The 21,305-nt window shown below is 50.4% G+C and overlaps 1 protein-coding gene across 1 annotated transcript in view; it reads right to left on the bottom strand.

Annotated features, from left to right (window-relative positions):
• Positions 1-12,190: 12,190 nt before the first annotated feature.
• RNF144A (ring finger protein 144A) overlaps positions 12,191-21,305 on the bottom strand; it is a 32,031-nt gene continuing 22,916 nt past the window's right edge. The window contains exons 6-7 of the mRNA XM_012639945.1: positions 16,090-16,179; positions 12,191-12,845 (exon numbers count right to left, since the gene is read on the bottom strand). Of these exons, the coding sequence (XP_012495399.1) occupies positions 12,714-12,845; positions 16,090-16,179 (222 nt within the window). The 3' untranslated portion in view covers positions 12,191-12,713. The remainder of the gene's footprint in view (positions 12,846-16,089; positions 16,180-21,305) is intronic.

Raw genomic sequence — 21,305 nt, forward strand, 5'->3', positions numbered from 1 at the left:
GGGTCTCATTCTTGTTCAGGCTGGTCTCAAACTCCTGACCTTGAGCAATCCACCCGCCTCGGCCTCCCAGAGTGCTAGGATTACAGGCGTGAGCCACCGCGCCCAGCCGTGACCTTTCTTTGTTGATATTGAAGTCCCTCTTTCTATTCCTCTTTTTTTTTTAAGAGTAGCTGCAGCATTTTTCAGAACACACCTGTAATTGATGGTGTGGCCTCCCTCTATCCACAACATTCACAATGTGATTTTACAACACCTCCCGTGGAGAGGAAGAGTATATTTCACTCAGGACCAGTCTTGAGATTTACTCTGGCAAAAACAAAAACAAAAACACCACCAACAGCAAAAAGTGGAGCACAGTTAAAATGTAAGTTTCAAGCCCAGACAATGCATGTTTCTGCTCTTTCTCAAACTTCTGCCCAGGCTACTCTGTGGACAATCCCTGCCAACCCTGCTGGAAATGAGTGGCTACAAGGGCCAAGTCAGTCCAAATTTCCCAGCCAAGGCCCAAGACACAGAAACAGCTTAGCCTCGATCTGCAGAACCAGATATCCAGCCAACCCAGAGCCGTCACAGGTGCCTGAGTTCTATCTGCTGAGACTAGAACTGCCCAGGTCACCATTTGACTCATGGACAGTAACAAATGCTCACTGTTTTAAGCCAATGAATTTTGGGGTGATGAGTTAATTATCAATAGCACATGCATACACCAACTCTTACCTCTTTTTTCTATATCCAAGTAAAATGGGAAAAATGCTCATCATACACATTATTATTTATAATAACTATAATATTTGATCGGTAATACCTATCAGGTAATACGATTAAAGCACACAGTAGATACTCAACCAAGTGCTGGTCCCTCGCTCATAACAACCTCTGAAATTCTGGAAATATTTCTCATTCTTGTGTTGTACAATTTGAAGAGCGATGATATCCTTACCAAAGTAAAGGTGAGATATTATTAGACCTCAGCATTTGGTCCAAATCACGAGCTCCAAAGAGTGGGTGTGCCAACAGTCGGCAAACTCTGATAGCAGGAAACTGATCTGAACTGTGTTCTTCACCTGGCTGCGTGGTGACAGAGTCCCACTGTGGCCCACGGATATGTGTGCAGGTCGACACAGGAGACGAGCACATCTTCAGGAAAGCCTTAGCTGAGCTTATTTTGCTCATCTAGGAAGAAAAAGCCATTATAACCCTCACCATGGGACTTGGCTCTCCCATTTCCCCTCAGAATATGATTAATTGCTCTCAAAATAATAAAAGTCTTCCAGGAACAATAGAAGGCAGCTCCTACCAAACAGTCATAAATATTCAGCTGAAGCCTGGTGGGAATGTTATACTCCCTTCGGGGCTCAGTGCTGACATTGGAAGTCAGAAACCAACTCAGAAACATAAAACTGTGCAGAAAAATATTTACATAAACTAGCTTGGGATGAATTGTCAGAGGGCCACGTCCTTTTCCTTCCTGGACATTGGGGATTAATTCGAACCTGATGGTGAAGATCAGGTCTGAAGTCATAGCAGCATTTTTGTATCTGTGAACAGCTCACAGAGATGTCAGGAGTGAAAAGAGTAGAATTACTCAGGCCACTACCATAGTAGAGCCCAGGTCATCAAAATACTGCTTTATCTTCCTTTTGATTCCATAGGTTCCATCTACCCTTCCAGAAATCATTTGGTGCCACCTATCAGACACCAGGAAAAACAAAGTTGTCGACTCAGGTCCCATCTGCTCTCAAAGAAAGTACATTCCATGAAGGAAGACAGGCACATATATTGATAATTGCAGTTCGACAGAGCTGCTAACATGGCGCTCTGGCCAGACACCACAGGGGCGTGGGGAGAAGGGAAGACGGTGGGGTAGGGTGGATGGATGGACGGGAAAGGCTTATGTAAGACAGGACATCTGAGCTGGGTCTCTAGGAGGAGGTTAAGAGCTCTTCCAGGTTAGAAGAGCGCGAGGGAAATTCCACGCATCGCTGGTGTGGTCTGAGGAACGGCGGACGCCAACAATGTGGTTAGAGCGCATGAGCTGGAAACACCAGAGCTAAACTCGGAATGCAATTTGGGGTTCCGGAAAAATGCAGTGACCGTTCCCTGCATTGCACTTTTGGTTTATTCTGGCTGGAGTTTTGCAAGAGGGAAAGACTATAAAGGGCAGTGGAATGTTAGTCCATCTGGATCCTCTGGGATTTGAGGGGAACAAAAGAAACACCCAGCCCTGCAGGTCAGCGTGTGCTTGAAGAAAATGACTGATGGCCACGCAGACCCACGCGCCCACTTGGAACAGCGCCGTGCGCCGTCACGCTCATCCCAGCTCTAGACATCTTTCCGGGAAAACAGAAGGCACATCTAACCCTACTGGAAACCTTAGAAAAAAATTAGAATCATGCCTTATTTAGACTTGGAGAAATTTTGCGGAAAGCTCTAAGAGAAGAGACAGAGAGAAGGGAAACGTGAGAGAGACAAGTGACAGGAGAGGACGAGAGAGAAGGAAGAGCCAGCGGTGGGGAAACTAAGTTTAACAGTAGACTCGCCATAGAAGATTCTTGATTTAAATCTCATTCTCACGGGCTGAAACTTCTAGAAGATGGATAATGTTTCAAGACACTGATGTGATGATGGGCAGTGATAATTAACATGTGCCTTTTTCCTGTGACAGCAACGCAAGACGCTAAGCATAGCAACAGCTGCACAAGTTCTGTTACAGCTTCAGATGCCCGCAGCGATAGAACTTCATTTTTCCACCTTCAGCACCTCCTTCACTCAGAAACAGAAAGTTAAAGTATAAGCAGTCTGTGTTAAACCATCAATTCAGGGCTTTTTTTTTTTTTTCCAGTTGGCTCAGAGAGTCCCCCTTACCCCTTCTCCCTCTGATTCTGCACAAGCCCCTCCGTGTTCAAGCGCCACGTAGGGGAGTGTCGGGTGCGCGGTTGTCAGCATCGCATCTGGGCAGAACTTACAGAGATTTCTACGTGACTACTCATCTCCAGTCACTGGCACCTGGACATTCTGGCATTGCCTGAGATCTGTCTCCATCTGGTCCTCAGGGCTCTGTCTGCACTTGTCACTCTGCATCTTCATCAAAAGTCTCTTTCGGAATTCAGAAACTAACACTTGATCTTGTTTCTTGCTGCAAGTTCGCTGTAACAGAAAACTGGAGTATAGATGTCCTCCCTGCCTAACTCAGGAAGACGTGGGTTGGGGCAGGGAGGAGGAGATGGGAAAGAGAACATCCTCAGAGACAGTGTGGTGGGAGCGGGAAGAGGGAACAGGACTGCACGTCCCAGGTGCATTCGCGACAGACTGAAGAGATCCCAAACCAAGGACAGAGAACTAGGGTCTGACTTGCTAGTGAATTCATGCCCCAGGAATGATAAACCATCCAAAGTCATGTCTAGCTCAAGGGTGCAACCACATGAGGCAACCTGGTATTTGGGCATTTTCTGCTGGGCAAACAGGGCAGAGTGTGCTTTCTCCCGTTACCATTTCTTGCTCGTTCTGCCCTGGCATTCCCCAAATCCATCCCATTCGGACAGTTTTCCCTTCCAAGCCTGTGTCAGCCTGGACTCTGGGCTGCACCACAGTATGCATTTTTTGCAGGTGCATTTGCTTGTATTTTGCAAAACAGAAGCTCGCTTTGTTGTCAGTTTCCTTCTTTCTGTCCCTTTTCATTGTCTGCGTCTACAAATTGGTGTTGGTAACAACTCCCAGTTTAGTATCATCTGCAAGTTTCATTAACATACTGATTGCCTCTTTGTCATTAATAAAAACATTAAATTATTATTTAACATTCATTGTGCGCCAACAATGTGTGAGTTGTGCAGAATCGAGAAATAGATTCTGCTCTAACTGCAACCTCATTTTCTTGTCCCTAAAATCTTGTGAAATAGCTGGGCGCCACTGAGTTTTTGTCCTTTTCATCATTTGTGGATCCGCTGGGAGTCCCTGTTGAGGACCCTGTGTGCCAGGTGGAGTCGGCGAACAACACAGCTCCTCCTGAGAGTGCTAACTGCGACCTCAGTAGTCACTTCTCATCCACTGCTATCACTGATCAAGAATCTATGTCCTGCCAATTTCACCTCATCCCTGGATTTCAACCACATAAACGATCATTTATTTGGCTCATTCAAGCAACAAACATTTATTGAGCACCAACGATGCTCAGCCACCAGGCGCAGTTTTCTGAAAACGCCACACCTTCAAACCCATGTTTCTCATCTCTCCCCAACCCCTGGAAGGCCAACCCCTCCCCCACAGCCCACCTGAGGAACTAGTCATCCTTCTACACTCAGATTGCATACGGAGGCTTCCCAGCCCTGCCTTCCCTCCACGTGCGGTACCCACCCCTCCTCTGCGATGCTGCAGGCCCCCATGTCCTCTCACGCAGGGTCACGTGATTGTCTACACCGTGAACCCCCCAGACCCTGAGCCCCTAGGACAGAGGCCAGGAAGCTTTGCTTCTCTCTCCCTCTCGCTTGCCGTGGGTTTCTGCCGAGCAGATAGACGGTGAAAAGCCAACGGCATCCAAGACAGCTGCGCTTCGGCCATTGCCGGCGCATTCGTACTTGGCCTCGGGGTAAAGCGAATCTCTTCCACAACCGGCTGTGCGGACTTTGCGGACATTTGCTTCTGTGGTTTTCAGTTTCATTCTGGCTCTTATGTTTATTCTAGATCCGATTGTGGACAATGTCAATTTCCAAGGTGATCCTTTCCCATAAGGTGCTTTGCTGTCGTGGAGACTCAGTCTGGAAAGGTCATGGAACCAGACACCCCGCAACTCCCCTGTTCTGCGAAACGCCCCCTCCGAAGGGAGGCTGCTCTGGATGCCACTGACAGTCCTAGCAGTGCCATTGGTTCTGGGGCCTTGCCTGTGTGTCCCCACCAGCTGTGGGGCTGGGGTATGGCACCAAGATCTACTAGCCGATTGTTACAGGGCGAGACTCGTAATGATGCTCAGCCTTTGTTCCTTATTCACAAAGAGACGGACTGTGACAACAATAATACTTTCCATCCCAGGGAGGTTGCGAGAATCAGTTTCTCCTCTAAACAGAACACTGATGCGGGAAGTCCAGCGTTTGTCCTGCAGTAGGCACCAGGCCCAGCCCGAGGCCGTCCACACCCCGGGAAGGCCCTGGCGCAGAGGGAGATGCGGGTGTCTCCTCTGCAGTCTCTGAAAGCACCCGAGACAGCACGCAGGTGCCTGAGAGGACTCTCCCTCTCAGGATTTCCCGGGCCATTTTCCACATTCATGCAGCTGGATGAAAACAGGTAGGTCTGGGGGCTTTTGTCTTCAAGAGGGATGTGATCTTTAGACACAGGGTCTACACTCTCCCAGGAACAGAAAGCAAGCCCCACACGCTGCAGAGGACATCTCCGCATGTCAGCAGAGTGACTCCAGAGAGAAAAGTCAGGAAATACGTGCAATGGGAAGACTTGGCTGCCCAGCTCCATCCTGACACTAACTGCTCGTGCCACCTGTGGCAAATGGGCCTCTCCGAGTAATCTGACGATGAGACTAGCTGGTCGTGAGCATTAAGCGTAACCCATGGGAAGCAGCAAGAAAAGCGTCCGGCTCAGAGGAGGCTCTAGGTCCACAATAGAGACTTCCTCGAGCTTAAAGTGAGGCTGTTGCTTCTAGACTGTCTGTACGCCTCCAGTGCAAGTTTAGTGGCTGTTTTTCTTTCAGTCAAACGACTCCAACAACGGACCATCCTTTCCAACCACACACACACTCATGCATACTTCACGCATGCACTTCGTAAGGCTCTCACACATACAGCAGAAATTTAATTCCTTCATTTGCAAGCATTCAGTAAGTCACCACTGTGTGTCCCACGACAGTAGGAGTTGGTGATGAAAATATGAAAATCTGCTATTTACAATGTTACGTTCCTAAATCCCTGGGTAAAACTCACAGGCATTCCAACTGTCAGACGCTTTTGAAATTCACCCCCTTTTGCATTTCGGGCCTTTCATACAAGTCGTGATAAGCTGAGACATGCTGAGAAATGAGAAAAGATCACGCCGGCCGCACTGGATCTTTCCTGTGCAGTGAAAAACACGTTGTGTGTGTACATTCTGAATGGTTTTCTAAGTCAATGATAAAAAAAGAGTAAATAAAAATATATATATTTTCAAAAAGACCCAGGGGGACAAGAGATGACTTTCGGTACTGCAAATTCAGATTTTCCCGCGTGGAGAACTTCACTCCACTTGTCTTTGCAGTAACCGCAGCGTCGAGCACGGTCACTCCCCGGCGTCCCTGTGCGGCATGAGCCGTGATGCAGGAAGGAAAGTGACCAGACCTGCCATTTGCCAGGTCCCAGATGAAGACGAGGGAAGAGCGTCATTCGGTGTCGGGGTTGGAGCCCTAAGTACTCTCGTTGGGACTGCCATCCACATCTGTAGAGCAGCTGTATGAATGACCGAACATTGCCAAATACTATATGTTTTACTTGCCCTTTATTTTCTCTTTATTCTTGGAAATAGCTCGTGAAGTGCTTTTTATCCTCCTTCTCACCCCTGTGGAACTGCAGCCCTTCCTGGCCACGGCAGCTGTCAAGCTCTTCATCCTGCAGCTCCGCTTCCCGCGCGGTGCTGGCTTGTCCCAGAACGCACCCCTGGGTGGCCTCGGACAGGGAGGATGGGTGGCGGACAGCAAGCAGGCAGAGTCACGGGCAGCATGTGCTGTTTGTAAACGGCTGAGTCACTCCCCGGCGTAGACAGAGCCAGCTGAGTACTGGACACTGTCCTGGGGTCTGGCCACAGCGGCCGTTATATTCTGCCCCGAGTGACCCCTGCGGCCAACGTTCAGGACAGCCTCCCACGCCAGCGCACACTGTGGGTGTCAGCACTGTTCCCACCCTCTGAGCCGTCATTTCCGTTCCTCCAAGAGTCTTTCATGTTGGTAAGTGTTGACACAGATATATATATATTTTTAATTTTTAGAAACAAATATAGGTGCCTACATAGCCACACACATATCGATTTATTTTGCTTAAAAGAAATTGCTTTTCAGCAGAGTGCTGAGGAAATTTCCACATTTCAGGTCAGCTCAAAGATTTGATGTCCAACCCGGAGGGGAAGTCCTGCTTCTGGTCCGCACCTCGGGCGACACCACCGGGCAGCCGGGCCCACTGCCAGCTCTGCCTTCCGTGACTGGCCTCGCCTGGGCCAGACGGTGCACTCAGGGACCACGCTGCCTCTCAGGGGCCGAATTGTGTCCTCTGCACACATGTTGAGATCCGGACCCCCACAACCCGCGGACATGACCTTATCTGTGAAGAGGGTCTTTGCAGATGATCAAGTAAGATGAGGTCACGAGGGTGGGCTCTAATCCTATGACTTTGTCCTAATAAAAAGGAGATACGTCACAGGTGACGATAAAGGCAGAGATCGGGGTGACGTATCTACAATCCAGGAATGCCAAGGACAGCCAGCAACCACCGGGAGGTAGCAGAGAGACGTGCAAGTCTTCCTCACACTCTGAGAAGAACACAGCCCTGCTGATGCCTTGATCTTGGACATCCAGCCTTCAGATCTGTGAGACAGCAAATACCTGCTGTCGTCAGTGCCCAGTTCGTGGTCCTCTGTTACAGCAGCCCTGGGGCTCGGGCACCCTCCCCCATCGCCTTGACAACGAAGGTCAGACCCTGAGTTTGCACACTGTGCCCCCCAGGTCACATGTGGGGAGCTCTCCGGCCCCAACATGCTGCTCAGACCAAACCACCTGCCCCTGTCGGGCTGGACCATTCCTTTGGACACTCTTCTAATTCCTGCTTACCTGCGGGACCCAGCTCACACGGCATCCCCTGGACAGCTTTCCCCGCCCCCAGTCCTGGCTGAATGCGGGTCTGCTGTGTCCCCAACACCTGCTGTGCAGGCATCTACCAGCGCACTTGTCACACTCATTGTGATAACTGACGACGTTATCTGTCTCGCCCTTCAGACCAGAGCTGCTTGGGAGCAGCCACCGTGAGTCTCCAGTGCCCACAGTGAGCCGCCAGTTCACAAGCTCCACCTCCTTCAATCTGTGCCTTAAGATGTTTTTTAAAATTTAAACCCAGGACAAGTAACTAATTGCCTAGTCCCTAGCCTTTAGTTTCATGTCAGTGAAGGAGGTATACACTCTCCTACGAAGCTCAGACAAGGCAAATGAAAATCAGGGTGAAACACTCTCATCTTTAGGTTACTATTAATTCTCCTGTTAAATAAGAAGTATCTGTATTTATTCTACTTTCTTCCCCCAGCAGAAAAAGGAGGCTTACTGATTTTTATGATGCGTCCCATAAAATGAGTTTTGTGGGGCACTTGTCCTTGTGGACGGAGGCAGCGCGCCCTGCGCGGGCGTTTCCTGATGCCGCGTCACTGCTTTGGCACCACGGGAAGCAGCCAGGGAATGGCTGGATGGGTTGACTTTCCCAGTGATTCAGACTATTCAGACAGAAAATCTCAGAATACGACAGGTCTCTTCCCAGTGACAGAACACCCCTCCCCTGCCCCGCCCTTTCCACCCTCCACCTCCAATTCCCACATTTGCAATCTTCCGGCCGGCACTCAGTATCGGCTAGGTTTCTACAAAAGATGGAGCCAAGCAGGATTTACAAAAGTCACCTGTATTCCAGCCAAAATATCTTTAAAAAGAAATCCCTTCTGAAGGGGAGACAAACCACGTAAGACACGGTACACTTAAAATATGTATTGAAATTACAAATCAAACTTTTCCATAGGGTTCCAAAGTACAAAACACAACATTGAAAGGCATTCAGACAGCTCTTTTATACATCACAGTGTTAGTGGCACAAAATGTACTGACATTTCAAAAACACAAACAAATTTGTTGTTTTTGTTTTACCACCACTTGTCAAATACATAATGTATACGTGTGCATGACTCATTCATGCATATTTTTATACAAGATTAAAATACACCCATAGTAAAGTGAGCAACAGACAAAAGAAAGGTCAGGCACGTGGCACGTAGCTACCCCTAACTGAAGGCTCCCGGATTGTGGAAGACAGGATTACACAGATCAGAGGGAGGGTGGAGAGCATGGGGCCGTGCACACCACAACAGCATGCCCTCCTAGCTGTGATGCACTAGGAATTTTATCTAACGCAGGCCCCTTCGTTCCATTGGGAGTTTTTGGCAATACCAGTCATAATCTACTTATTTTCCTAAGGGCTAGGGTTAATTTTAAGGAATAAACAAGCTTTGGTATTTTTGAAGAGAACTTCAGGAAGCTTCATACATGCAAAATGTATTCCCTTGATGATTTCATTGTGTATACACACACACACACACACACACACACACAGGTGTATTTATTAATAAATGAGAATCTGAGAAATATACAAAAAGCTCACCCTGGTTTCTTCCCATTCCCTAATTTTTTATGACAACCAAGGGAAAATTTTCTCTTCTAATTTTTTAAATATCTCCTAACTTTCGAAATATAAGCGAAAACAATAAACTCATCTAGAAGTAATTTTGCATCTCTGATAATCTCTCTCCCGCTGGCCCTGTGATCTGATCAGGAATTGGCCAGAGTTCTAATGGGCTCGATGGGACAACACGCTGGAAAGACAATTTGTTCCTCCTTCCGCAGCTACTCCTGGGAGCCGAGGAGGAAGAACTGGCTTAGATAGTAATTAATTCACGCGACCAAGGTTTTGCTTATGCTCAGATCCTAAGTCGGTCTCTGCCACGTGAACATCTCTGGCGATTCTGTGTCTACGAGGCCTCGGCCTGGCGCGAGGCGGCGAAGCTGGCAGGCTACGGGGTGCACGGGCCAGCCTGGGAGGTCAGGCACGTCCAGCAAAACTTCCTGACGTGGGCAGTTACCAAAGGGCCGCAGGTAACAGGTCCACCGTGTCCTCAGTGGCCGCCCTCCCCGCCCAAAACAGCAGTCCAGCAGCCGTGGCCTCCCCTCCTCCCCAGGATTTAAAGGCCTCTAAATGAGCAGGCGTCATGCGTTTCCAGGGCATCAGAGTGAAAACCACCTGTAAAAGTGAATGTCATTTTCCAATTAAGACGAATCATGTTGAGGAAGAGGAAATGAGTCCATCGCTAACGGCAGAACTCCCCAGTTTTACTGGGGAGTGACGGCAAGACCCGAGTTCAAATCGAGCCCCCCCGCCCCGCCCTGGGTTCTATTTACATTTTACATCAAGCAAGGTGAACATCGCATCACCACAGACAGGGGTGTGGCATTCTTTACTAAGAGAGAAGGAGTCTGATAGAACGGAATGCAGGTGTGTGTACCTCAGTGTGGTCGTGCTGGTGTGTCTCTAGGACATGGACAGTTTTTATTTCATTACTGATCAAACTGAGGTGTGCTTGATACAAAAACTCAGAGCAGAGACGTGCGCATTGGACTGGCCCTGGCTGGCCCCAGAACCCCCGTGGTCTCCACCTGGGTCAAACCACGTGCTTGTGAAATTCATCGCAGGTGAAGGCAGAGGAGGGTTGGAGCTACAGATGCATGTGATAGGGTTGGAGACTCCTCCAAGGTAGGAGGACAGCCCGTCCCTCTAGGAATAGGGGATCTCAGCTCTAGCCCTGGGGGTGCAACCTTTCCAAAGGCTCTGGCTCCCACCCAAAAACAGGGGCACCACCGTACGGACTCGTGCAAAGGGCAAGCGCCAGCACAGGCAGGAAGGACTAGGATGCAGGGAGGCCTACTTTGTGGACAGAGCCCCTGGAAGGAGGGCCACGGGCCTGCCGTCTGCGCTGGGCATTTTAAAGGGCACTGGCTAGACAGCTATACCCACAAATCACAGGCTGAGGGCTCAAGCCCAGCCACTGACTCATGGAGTTGTCACCCGTCTCCAGAAAAGCCATTCTACCACCAGACGCCATCGCAGCACCTCAGAACTGCAGACACTCGCAGCCCGAGCTCCGTCCAGAAAGACGGTCTCCGGCAGGTTCTTATTTAGTTACTGAACTCGTAAACTGCAATTACAAGGAGAACTTTTTGAACACAGTTTTGACACAGACCGATTTTCTAAATGGCTTCGGCGTCATAAAGAAAATCAATACTAGAGGTGAAGAGTGAAGTGACGCTGTTTCTTCTAACCTAGTCCATGTTAAGAAATAAAGAATAAATTTCCACACAGGGAAGGTAAACTAGGACCTGAGCCTGACACACGAATGTGAAGTCAAACACACGCAAAACAACCACATTTTTAAAATGTGCTTTGATGAGCAAATAACTAAGATAAAAGGACTTTGTTTTTGTTTCGCTTCCTTGTAGAACACTTAGTAAGTTTTTAAAAATTCCACTGTAATAAATCTACAATATTTGCCTTTCTGCTATTTTCAGAAGTTCTAAGTTCAATGCGGTTTATTCTTTAGGAGCACCTGTGGCTTTGAAAGTCAATTCTCTTTAAAGAATCCACTTTCGCTTCCTCCACTTTCCAGAGTCAACTGATGGAGTGATGCATCTTCTTACTGATCTGTGCCTTTGGCTGCCGTGGAAACAGTCACACACAGCCCTGTAGAAGACCAAGTGGTGAATCCCACATCAAAATAACTAAGTGAAATAAATGAAAACGATTTTCTCAGCAAGGGCAAAATGGTTAACAACAGGACTTGGAACTCTGTAAGACATATGATTATTCAGAAGGACTAAAGCATTTACAAAATGTAAAAATCCAGGAAGCTCCTCCCCAGCCCCTGGGAGCCCTCCAGCCTCTGCCAGGAGGCTCTGACGAGAGGATCGACAGCCCTGCTTTCTTCTCGCTGTCTGCTTGAAGACTGGGGCAAGGGCCAGACTATAGTCATTCCAAGGAGAGCTATACTCCAAATAAAGCAGTCAGTTTGAAGACAATAAAAGGTATTTGCTGCCACCTGGGTGAGAAGGGATGAGCCCTGTGAGCAGAGTTGAATCACCAAAGAGAGAAAAAAACAAAAAGCAAATCTAATGGAGATGTTCCTTTAAATATGTCAATATTTTCCAGGAAATGCAATGATATAGGAACCACATTTATAACAGTACATAGCTTACGGCATTCAAAAAGTTATTACAGCAAGTTTCAAGAAAAACACAAAGAGTGCATAAGGCTTTCTAAATCTCCTGAAAGTCGTTTAACTATAACTTCTTAAAATGCACATTTCAAGAAAGGCATAGGATGGTTTATATGCACCTTGTTGATTTTCACTCCTCAGTTGGAAAAAAAAAATGCCTTCTAAAAAGGATTTTACTAAATGCCATTAGTAATAAAAACAGTTGTCATAAACAGAGTGCTTTGCTCAAGGTGGAATAATCAGATTCTGTCTGAAGAGGGTTGCAGTCCTCAAAAGACTTCTCTCAACAGCATGGCACCTTCTCGAAGCCAAGGAAGAGACGAACGACGTTTCGTATGAGAAAGTCTCTTAAGCCACCAGCAGCCATTCCTAGTCTATGGCCACAGAGAGAAAACTGCCTGGTGTGCTTCTGACAGTACCTCCCTGTCGTCTGCAGAGACTGATCTGTGGGGACGTGCCCTGCCCACGCCTGCCTCGCCTTCCCTGCGCCTAGGGACCACCCTGGGGCCTCGGCAAATGTGACGTCAGTCCCTGAAATCACGGCATCCAGCCTGACACTGTGAAGCTCAATGGGGCACATAAGGCAAGAAAAATGTTTAGTGAGGGGGGACGGGAGGGCGGGGTCGGGGACGGCCACACTTCCCGGAGGCAGGGATCTTGTTCCAGCATTGTGTCTTCCTCTAGGTGGGTAATGGGTCGTCGTCACCTTTACTGCACTTGCACTTGCAGCAAAGCACAAAGGGAGTTGCCAGGAGCAGGAAAGGCGAGGCCACCAAGAGCAAGAGCCCAAATCCAGCAAAAATGCCCACGACCTGGAGGAAGGAAACGAAGGAGTAGAAGTAAGGAGGGCTGGTCTGTAGGTTCCATAGCTTAAGTGTGGTTTACCTACCCATCTGTAATCTACCCATCTAACCATCATCTACCCACCCATCCATCCAACCATCATCCACCCACCCGTCCATCTAATGATCATCCATCCATCCATCAATCCACCCTCTCATCTACCTATCCATCCACTCACCCAACCACCTATCCAACCATCATCCACCAATCCATCCATCCATCCAACCATCATCCACCTATCCATCCATCTAACCATCATCTACCCATCCATCCATCTAATGACCATCCATGCATCTACCCACTCATCTACCTATCCATCCACTCACCCATCCACCTATCTAACCATCATCCACCAATCCATCCATCCATCTAACCATCATCTACCCACCCATCCACCCACCTACCCATTCATCCAACCATCATCCCTCCACCAACCCAACCACTCACCCACCCATCCATCAATTCATATTTTATTCCCTTTATTTTTCCCCTCTCCCTCTCTCCCCTCCCCTCCCTTCCCCCCTTTCCTTTCTCTTCCCCTACCCATTTCCACTTATGCACCCAAACATTGATATATCTATATATCCAATTAACTAACAGTTTCTTCTGAGCAACCGGCTGGAGCCAGACAGTGTACTAGATTTTGCAAATACAGAGGTGTATATCTGGTGGAAAAAAAAAATCAAGATTTAATCGTCTGATAACAATACACTTTACAAAAACTGCCACCAGGTTCCAGGTGCAAAGGGAGGACTCCTACGCTGGCCAGGGGGAAGGAGGGTTTCTGGGGGCAGACGGCTGAGACTGTAATGACGGGGCAGTAGTTAGTGCACAAGAAAGCATGGTATCCGGCTATGCAGACAAAGGGACGGGAAAGACACAGGCACGGGACAGCAGGGAATGCTTCACCCTCGTCCCTCCTGAAGTTTAATGTCCAGCAATGACTGTTATGTATTTTGATTTTTGTTTTAAAACAAGTTTATCCCTAGGTACGAGTAAATGCCCGAAGAAATAAGCCTCAAAGGTAGACACGCTGTCATCTGAATCAGGCAGTGTGGCCGGTCAAGGGAGCATGAGGTTTGTGTTTTGACTGGCCTCAGCCGCGTCCCTCCCCAGCGCCATGGAACTGAAATCTGAGGATGGAGCTAGACCGCCACCTGGTGTGCAGAGGGATAAGTACACGCGTGCACTCAGCACATGGCTCTGATTCTAAGTCTGAGCTTCTCCCTGCGTCTGTTTTCCCAACTATAAAATAAACAACTGGGGTAGAAGATCTCTAAGGGCCATTATCAGCTCTAAAATACGATGCTATACTAAAGCGTCCCAGATGTGTGAAAGAAAGCACATCTTGACTTAGATTTCTCCTGAAAACCAACGCAAACATACACCACATGCGCGCACACATATGCATTCATAAATAAGATTGCATATAATAAATTACACCACGTTGCATCTGTAATTTAGGTTGTGCTGCTGCTGAGAATCCACGTTTGTGGCGCAGCTGGCCAAGTTCATTTGTCTGAACATGATATCCACGGTGGGATTACCACGTGTGAACCCAGATCACGCTTTGTTAAAATCAGGTGCAGGCTGGGATTTCAAAACACATAAAACACACAGGCCGTCCTTATCTGGAGGGCACTCGAGCGGTCCCAACCACCGGGAACACAACTATCAGTCTCGAAGGGCCCAGAGAGGCTCTGGGGTCAAAACCATGACGGGATCCTTGAGCAAACACTCGCATGCTTGGCTGGAGAGACAGCACCTGAGCTCCTCACGTGGCACACCCTGGCTCTACCTTAGCAACCTTTGCATGCCATTTGATCAGCTGGGTTCCCCAATCTACGGCGAATCGGTGACAGGCCGATGCGGATGTTGCCAGAAGGCAGCCAGCAGCAAAGAATGAGACGGGAAGCAAATGTCACACAACAGAAATAATCACTCTGTGAGCGTGCTAGGGATGTGTGTCAGGCCTTGATTCCATGGTGCAGGGGACAGAGAGACGGGTCATCAGAGAAGCCCTGCACAACACAGCGTCCTTCTTGCTGGCAAACCCCGAGAGTCAGAGGAACAGTGAACCCTCACCTGAGCGCCCTTTATCCGAGATGCACCCGGGCAGAGAAAGCTTCCCTTCACCACTCGGAAGAGAAGGAAGCACTGGCGGAGACTGGGCTCTCTCTAAGATGGGGCTCACAGACCTACCTCGCGGCCCTCGTGAGAAACGCCCTGACGGGGTCGTGGACCGAAGCCCTTCAAGCCTCCCCCACGAGCAACCAGGGAGCCTTGGCAGGCAAGACCCTCTTCCAGCCAACCCCCTCAGTGGCTTCCCATGCCATCCCAACAAGATCCAAATGTCTTTCCGTGGCCTGCAAAGCCCCACGGGATCTGTCCCCGACATCGTCTCTGGCCACCCCCACACTCCTGGTTCTACTCTGTCCACAGAGGCTGGACCTTCATCCAGGGTTCAGCACCCCCTGTCCCCGTCCCTCTGCCCAGCCCCGCACAGTCACACGGCCAGCTCCGCGTCCCTCGGTGGTCAGCGAGGGGCCTCCCCGGCCTCTCGGTCTCACAGAGCCCTCCCCTTCACGGCCCCTCTGCAGCGGATTTGCACTCTGCACGTGCCGCGGTCCCCGCAGAGAACGCGGGCTCCGCGAGAGAAGGATGCATCTGCCTCATGCACCCGTGTCTCCAGCCCCTAGAATAGCACCCGGCACACAGTAGGTGACAAATCTGTGTTGAAAGTACAAATACACATGAACTCACACGAGGGGCCTTCACAAACTGCAAAGGCTGCACAGACAGTACTGCAGGGGGGTTTTCCCTCTGTCTTCCACTGTCCTGCGACCACCCTGCTCACCCAGGGCCGCGAGAGAAAGCTCCTCGTTAGGGCTAAGCCAGGATTAGCTCAGCAGTCAGGGGATCCCCACCAAGGTCATGAGTGGTGCGTGAGTGATCTAACGTCTGAGGTTGCAGATTCGTCACGTGCTGAATGTGACCCATATTTACTCTGACTCCGGGCAGGGCCGCCGTCAGCACAAGCTTAGACCAGGAAAAACCTGCAGGAACCACCTCTGCCAGCTGTCTTTCCAGATAAGCAGCAGTTCTCCGACCAACGGGCCCATCTTCTGGATATCTCTGTCTTCCTCTCCCTGTCTCCCTCTCTTCTCTCTACCTCCTCCCAGAGACCAAAGTTCCAGGTGAGACCCCTCCTACCTGTGTCCGATGCCAGATCACGGACGCCCGGGAGTGGCCCAGCTTGTTCCGGCAGGGTCCCTTGTCATAGTGTATCAGGAGGAAATCGTCCTGCAAGGTGCAGAGAAAGGGCGGGTGAATGAGGGATTCCTACTCGGTTCAGTGACTATTCCGGCCTGTGCTCACAGCACGTGGAGACACTAGAGAGGCGACAGCAGAGGGAGAGCCTGCAACAACGAATACACGCCCTGCTCCTCCCCTGGGGCCTCCCCCACGCCCACAGCGCAGCCTCGGGCGCTAGAGGGAGCCCTGGACCAGGTTTCGGCACAGTGGCCGTATCTTGCGTGTGGACAGAACAGATCTAGTGCTGACGCAGGGCCGACAAGCAGGCCAGATCGCTGCGCCCAGGGGCTCCTCTGGGGCCTGGCTGTGTAGGCTCCACTGGGGTCCTGCGTCCGCACCTTCACGCCAGCAGGACTGGATCTGTCCTGCGATGAGGTGCTTCCATGTACCTCTGACCTGACCTAGGGGAGTGCCAGGCTCTCACCTGGAGAGCGCTTCCTCTCCGTGCAGACCACTGTGACTTTCCTCTTCACTCAAGAGCAGCTGGGGACCATCTTCTACCCGCTATTTCTCTGACTGCAGAGTGAGCAACCCCTCCTCTCTGGGCACTTGGGGACATTTCACGCACCCCACCTGGACCTCCCACCCCTTCGCAGGACAATCCACACGGGTTTCCAGGGCCGGGAACCTCACACGGTCCCTCCCTTTCACTGTGCTCCCCAGCTCAGCGCCTGGCACGGAGGCTCAGTGACCACCCACTGGGGACCCCCTGCTCCTTCATGAACAGGGGCCGCTTCCTACCATACGGCAATAAAGGGAACAGGTAGGTCAGCGGGACAAAGGAGGGCAATGGCTCTTTCTCCATGTAACTGAGGCTGCGAACAGATTGCCTCTTTTTGAGAAAACGGTAAATAAACACAGGGCCCCTGTGTCCCAGAGAACAGGAAGTCACGCTTCTGAAAACCAGAGAGAGCTGGACCAGAGTCACTGTCTTCTGGCCCTTTAAGTCAATTGTGCCGGCGCAGTCTGGGTGGCTGGAGCCGCCAGCCTGCCTCTCACCCCCAGAGCGGCCCCAGCCCCGAGCGTGCTGGGTTTAGGGGTCCCACGTCCCATGCTGGACGCACACTGGTGCACCATTAAATCTCAGCTTTAGCGGTGGTAGCAAGAGGCCTGGGCTGGGGCTGGCAGTCCCAGCAGCCACTGCCCGCCTCACCTCTGTGCCTGGAGGCCTCACCCTGAAAGGAAGGGGGAGAAAGGGGGTGCAGAGCCACTCCTGGTCACACGTCCGTCTTCCGTGAAGCAATTCCTGACCACCCCGTCCACTGAGAGCTCTCTCCTCCCTGAGCTCTTGCTATCCCTTCCTTTACACACACACAGACGAGCTCGTTTTTCATTTGTCTCATTTTCCCAGACCGCCTACTACAATGTCTTACAGACACTTAAATAGTTTTCTGAAACATAACCAAATTGTGTGGCACTACCCAGTTTGGAGGTTTGGAAGTCTTTACTGACCTCCACTAGCAGACGTGGACACACGTGGACACACCTGGCTGGATGTCAGGACCACCTGGCTGGCTTATGGACAACGAAGATTCCTGGGCTTCACCCCACAGATACCGACCCGCGGGGCTAGGTTAGAGCCCAGCCCCTAGACTCCCCCAGTGCTTCTGCCCCAACCTGTCCTGGAACCAGAGCTCGGGAAGCCCAGGTGTGCGCGGCTTGGCACACGGGCCTTCCTCAGGGCCAGGACTTATCTTTCCAGCATCTCTGGCTGGGCTCCGGCCACGTATGACTTCGAGTCCTTCTTCATCACATCTAGTTCTCCGGTAGCTGCCTGGGCAGCACGCTTCGTTCCCTTTGCCTGCTGCACTCACTCACTCCGGGTTCAAGTCCTCAGCTGCCCCCCGGCCCCCAGACCCAGAGACTTGCTGCCCCCACTCAGGGCTGCAGGGACTTTACACCCATGCCTGCAGCCTTCTTCACAGCAACGTGTCCCCGTCTTGCCTTACGCGGTTTCTCGCCATGGAGATGACATGCTTCTTGAGGCCAAGGACTTTGCCCCCACCCCCATCTCAACGGCCCGGCATCCGCCCAGGGTGGAGCTGCCAACACTCGGGAAGGTTTTGAGAACAAGATAAACATTTATTTAAAATGCACCTTTCCTATCCCCTGACGAATGCACTCTCATATAGTTTTATAATATAGAATGATTTAATTGTGACTTTAAGTTTCTTGATGAAGCCCTTGGTCGGAATGATCCCAGGAGGCGCCAGTAACCTAGGTGCATTTTTCTGTCACGCGCGTTTCCCTACTATTGTCCAGAGAAGTTAAAGTCCTTGCTGGGAACAGAACAACGGAGCATGCTACGGAGAGCTACACTCAGCCTGACATTCCAAGATAAAAACAAATGCCTTGCGGCAATTCGAGCCCTTTCAGGTTTAAAATTTCCTGTCGAACTCTAGAGATGAGGGTTCTAGAGTTTGAAAGACGAGACTGGAGCCTGTTCCCGGCCTCACCAGTTTGGGGCTTTGGGAAAGGGGGTCAACCTCCCTGGCCTTCCTCTTGAGAAAAGGAAACAATAATTCCAGCTCACAGAAATACCGCCTGCATTGCACAAAGTCAGCAGGCAGAGCAAAATTACCCCAGTGTATGCCCTCCATCCCCCAAATAAACATCAACAGAAAAGAGAAAGAAACTGCCACGTCCCTTTCTGCAGCAAGCGGCGAACCTGGGGCCGCATGCATAGTTGAGACCCAGTGAGGGCTCGCGGGGAGCTGGGACTGGCCAGGGGCAGAGGAGGGGAGTCTAAGGAATGGAAGAGGAGGAGGAAGGTCTGAAAGGACGCATGGCTCCTCAGGCCTGCATGGACAAGAAGGCGTGCCTGGGGGAGCTGGGAGGAGAGAAAAGCTCAGTGAAACACTCTCCTCTCTCCTCCCGCAAGCGAGCGTTCTGGCTGGCTCCAAGCCATGCTCTTGTTTTAAATCACTGTTAATGTCCTTGATAAATTGCCCCAGTAGTAGCCTCCCTTCCCTTCAGAATCTGCTTTCTATGGCAACAGGGTCATTTTTCAGCAGCTTTTCATCTACAAAGGAAAACAGGAAACTGCTGGCCACGAGGATGAGGACTTTGAGGAGTAGACATGCAGCCTGGCTCCTCTGCCGCTAGCAAGGAGGCAGGAACCCGGCCACAGGGCGGGGCAGAGGGGCAGAGAGAGTCTTCTTTCTTTGGGGACTAGAGCGAGGACAAAGACGGCTGCCCTCCCGCTCCCTCAAACTGCATCCAGGCAGCCTGGGGACCGGTCTCTGTGTCCGTCCATGTCTAACACTGCCCTACACATTCCTCCACAGTAAAACTGGCATTCCACTTCCTCCTTTATGAAAAGTTACAAGGAGTGCAAAATTGCAGGCCAGATATTAGACACTATATCATAACTCAATAACCAGTTTTCAAAAAACCAGAATATAATAACATGCAAAAAAATAAGAAATAAGACTCTGAAGGCCCTACCTTTGTAAGGCTTCAGATGTCATCCTAACTATCCCCCCCATGGCATGAGGTCAGCGAACAACCCCGTAGTTTGGACTTGAGCTAAAAATAATTAATCTTACCAAACCGATCCACTAGATTTGCCTGGGAAGTGAACACGAAGCCGCAGGATAGAACAACAGTCATATTTCCCCCAGACTTGTTCAGCTACATCAGGTTCTACTGTACATGTAGTAATTTACAGTTAATAAAGGCACAACAGGCTTTTCAAAGGAACAGCCTGGAAAGAAGCAATCTACCTAATTTTTTAAAGTGGCCTTTATATTACAGACCTGTTACTTTATTTAATAACCCATCTCAACTCAACACTCATTCTCCGCTTGATGACCTCACACCCGTCCTTCATTCCACTTTGTGAACCACATCTCCTTCACGGCAGAGCTGAGTCTTCTCGGCCAGCAAGTGCTAAGCTGAAGAGCTCTGAAATAGCCCCTCGGTGCGGGTGCTCACGCAGGAACACCGACGTGGGACGGCCACGATAAGAAAGAACAGTCTCCAGATGAACTCCAACAACCTAAACGTGGACTTGTCCTGAACCCGTCCCTTTGAATTAGATCTGAACGGCTTAATGCGATTATTGCACGAACTAGATGCATCCGTCCTCGCTATACAGAACACACAAATACATCCCTTCGTGACAGATGCCTGGTTTTGCTTGGACTGTCACTAACCACAATGGTTTTAATAGATAATTAGATCTCCTATTTAATTATAGTTTTAAAAACGTACGTACAAACAAACTCTTCTAAAACTAAAGCCGTAACGTCACCATTTGGCAAGACGCCGGTGGCCCTAACATGGGTGGGGAAGGAGAAACGAGAGGCTGCAAAGAAGCACCATTGGCATCGGCCTGGACTCTCCAGCCTGTGGGGCCATGGGCTGAGCTTTGGGACTGTGAGAGGGGAGGCCGGGCACCGATGGCAGGGAGTTGGCTGCCGCGAGCACGCGTGGTGCCGTGTGTTTCGGACACACGGCAGACCAGCCTCCACACAGAGCATACTTGGGAGAAGGCTGCCACAGGAGGCCACAGACTTCCCTTCCGTGTGGTTTCCTGCCCAGTAGACGACGTGTGTGCCAGTGAGTGTGCGAGTGCCCCACACCAGCAGCCCACAGCCCCTGTATCTACCCACCTCAGCTGTCCCACTGACGGTCCCTGTCGCAGACCGACTGCCGGTGCACCCACGAAACTCATATGCTGAGGCCTTAACCCCCAAGGTGATGGCATTAGAAGGTGGGGTCCCTGGGAGGCTGACCTGGGTTTGGGATGGGGTCACGAGGGTGGCACCCCCATGATGGATTAGTGTCCTTCTGGGAAGAGAAAGAGACCACAGCCTGCTCTCTCTGCCAAGTGAGGACGCAGTGAGAAGGCGGCCGTCTGAAAACCAGGAGGGAGCCCTCACCAGGAACCAGATCTGCTGGCAGCCTGATTTTGGACTTCCAGCCCCCAGAACCACGAGAAATAAACGTCTGTTGTTTAAGCTGCCCAGTCTATGGTTTTCTGTTACAGCAGCCTGAACAGACAACAACAGTCCTCCCTCAAACAAAACCTAACATCCGAACACCGCTTTAAAACCCAGGCTGAATCCTGAGCCTGCACTGAGCACTCACGCCCCCAAAATGCACGAGTT

Source organism: Propithecus coquereli, unplaced genomic scaffold, assembly GCF_000956105.1.
Source record: "Propithecus coquereli isolate 6110/MARCELLA unplaced genomic scaffold, Pcoq_1.0 Scaffold145, whole genome shotgun sequence".
NCBI classification, from domain to species: Eukaryota; Metazoa; Chordata; class Mammalia; order Primates; family Indriidae; genus Propithecus; species Propithecus coquereli.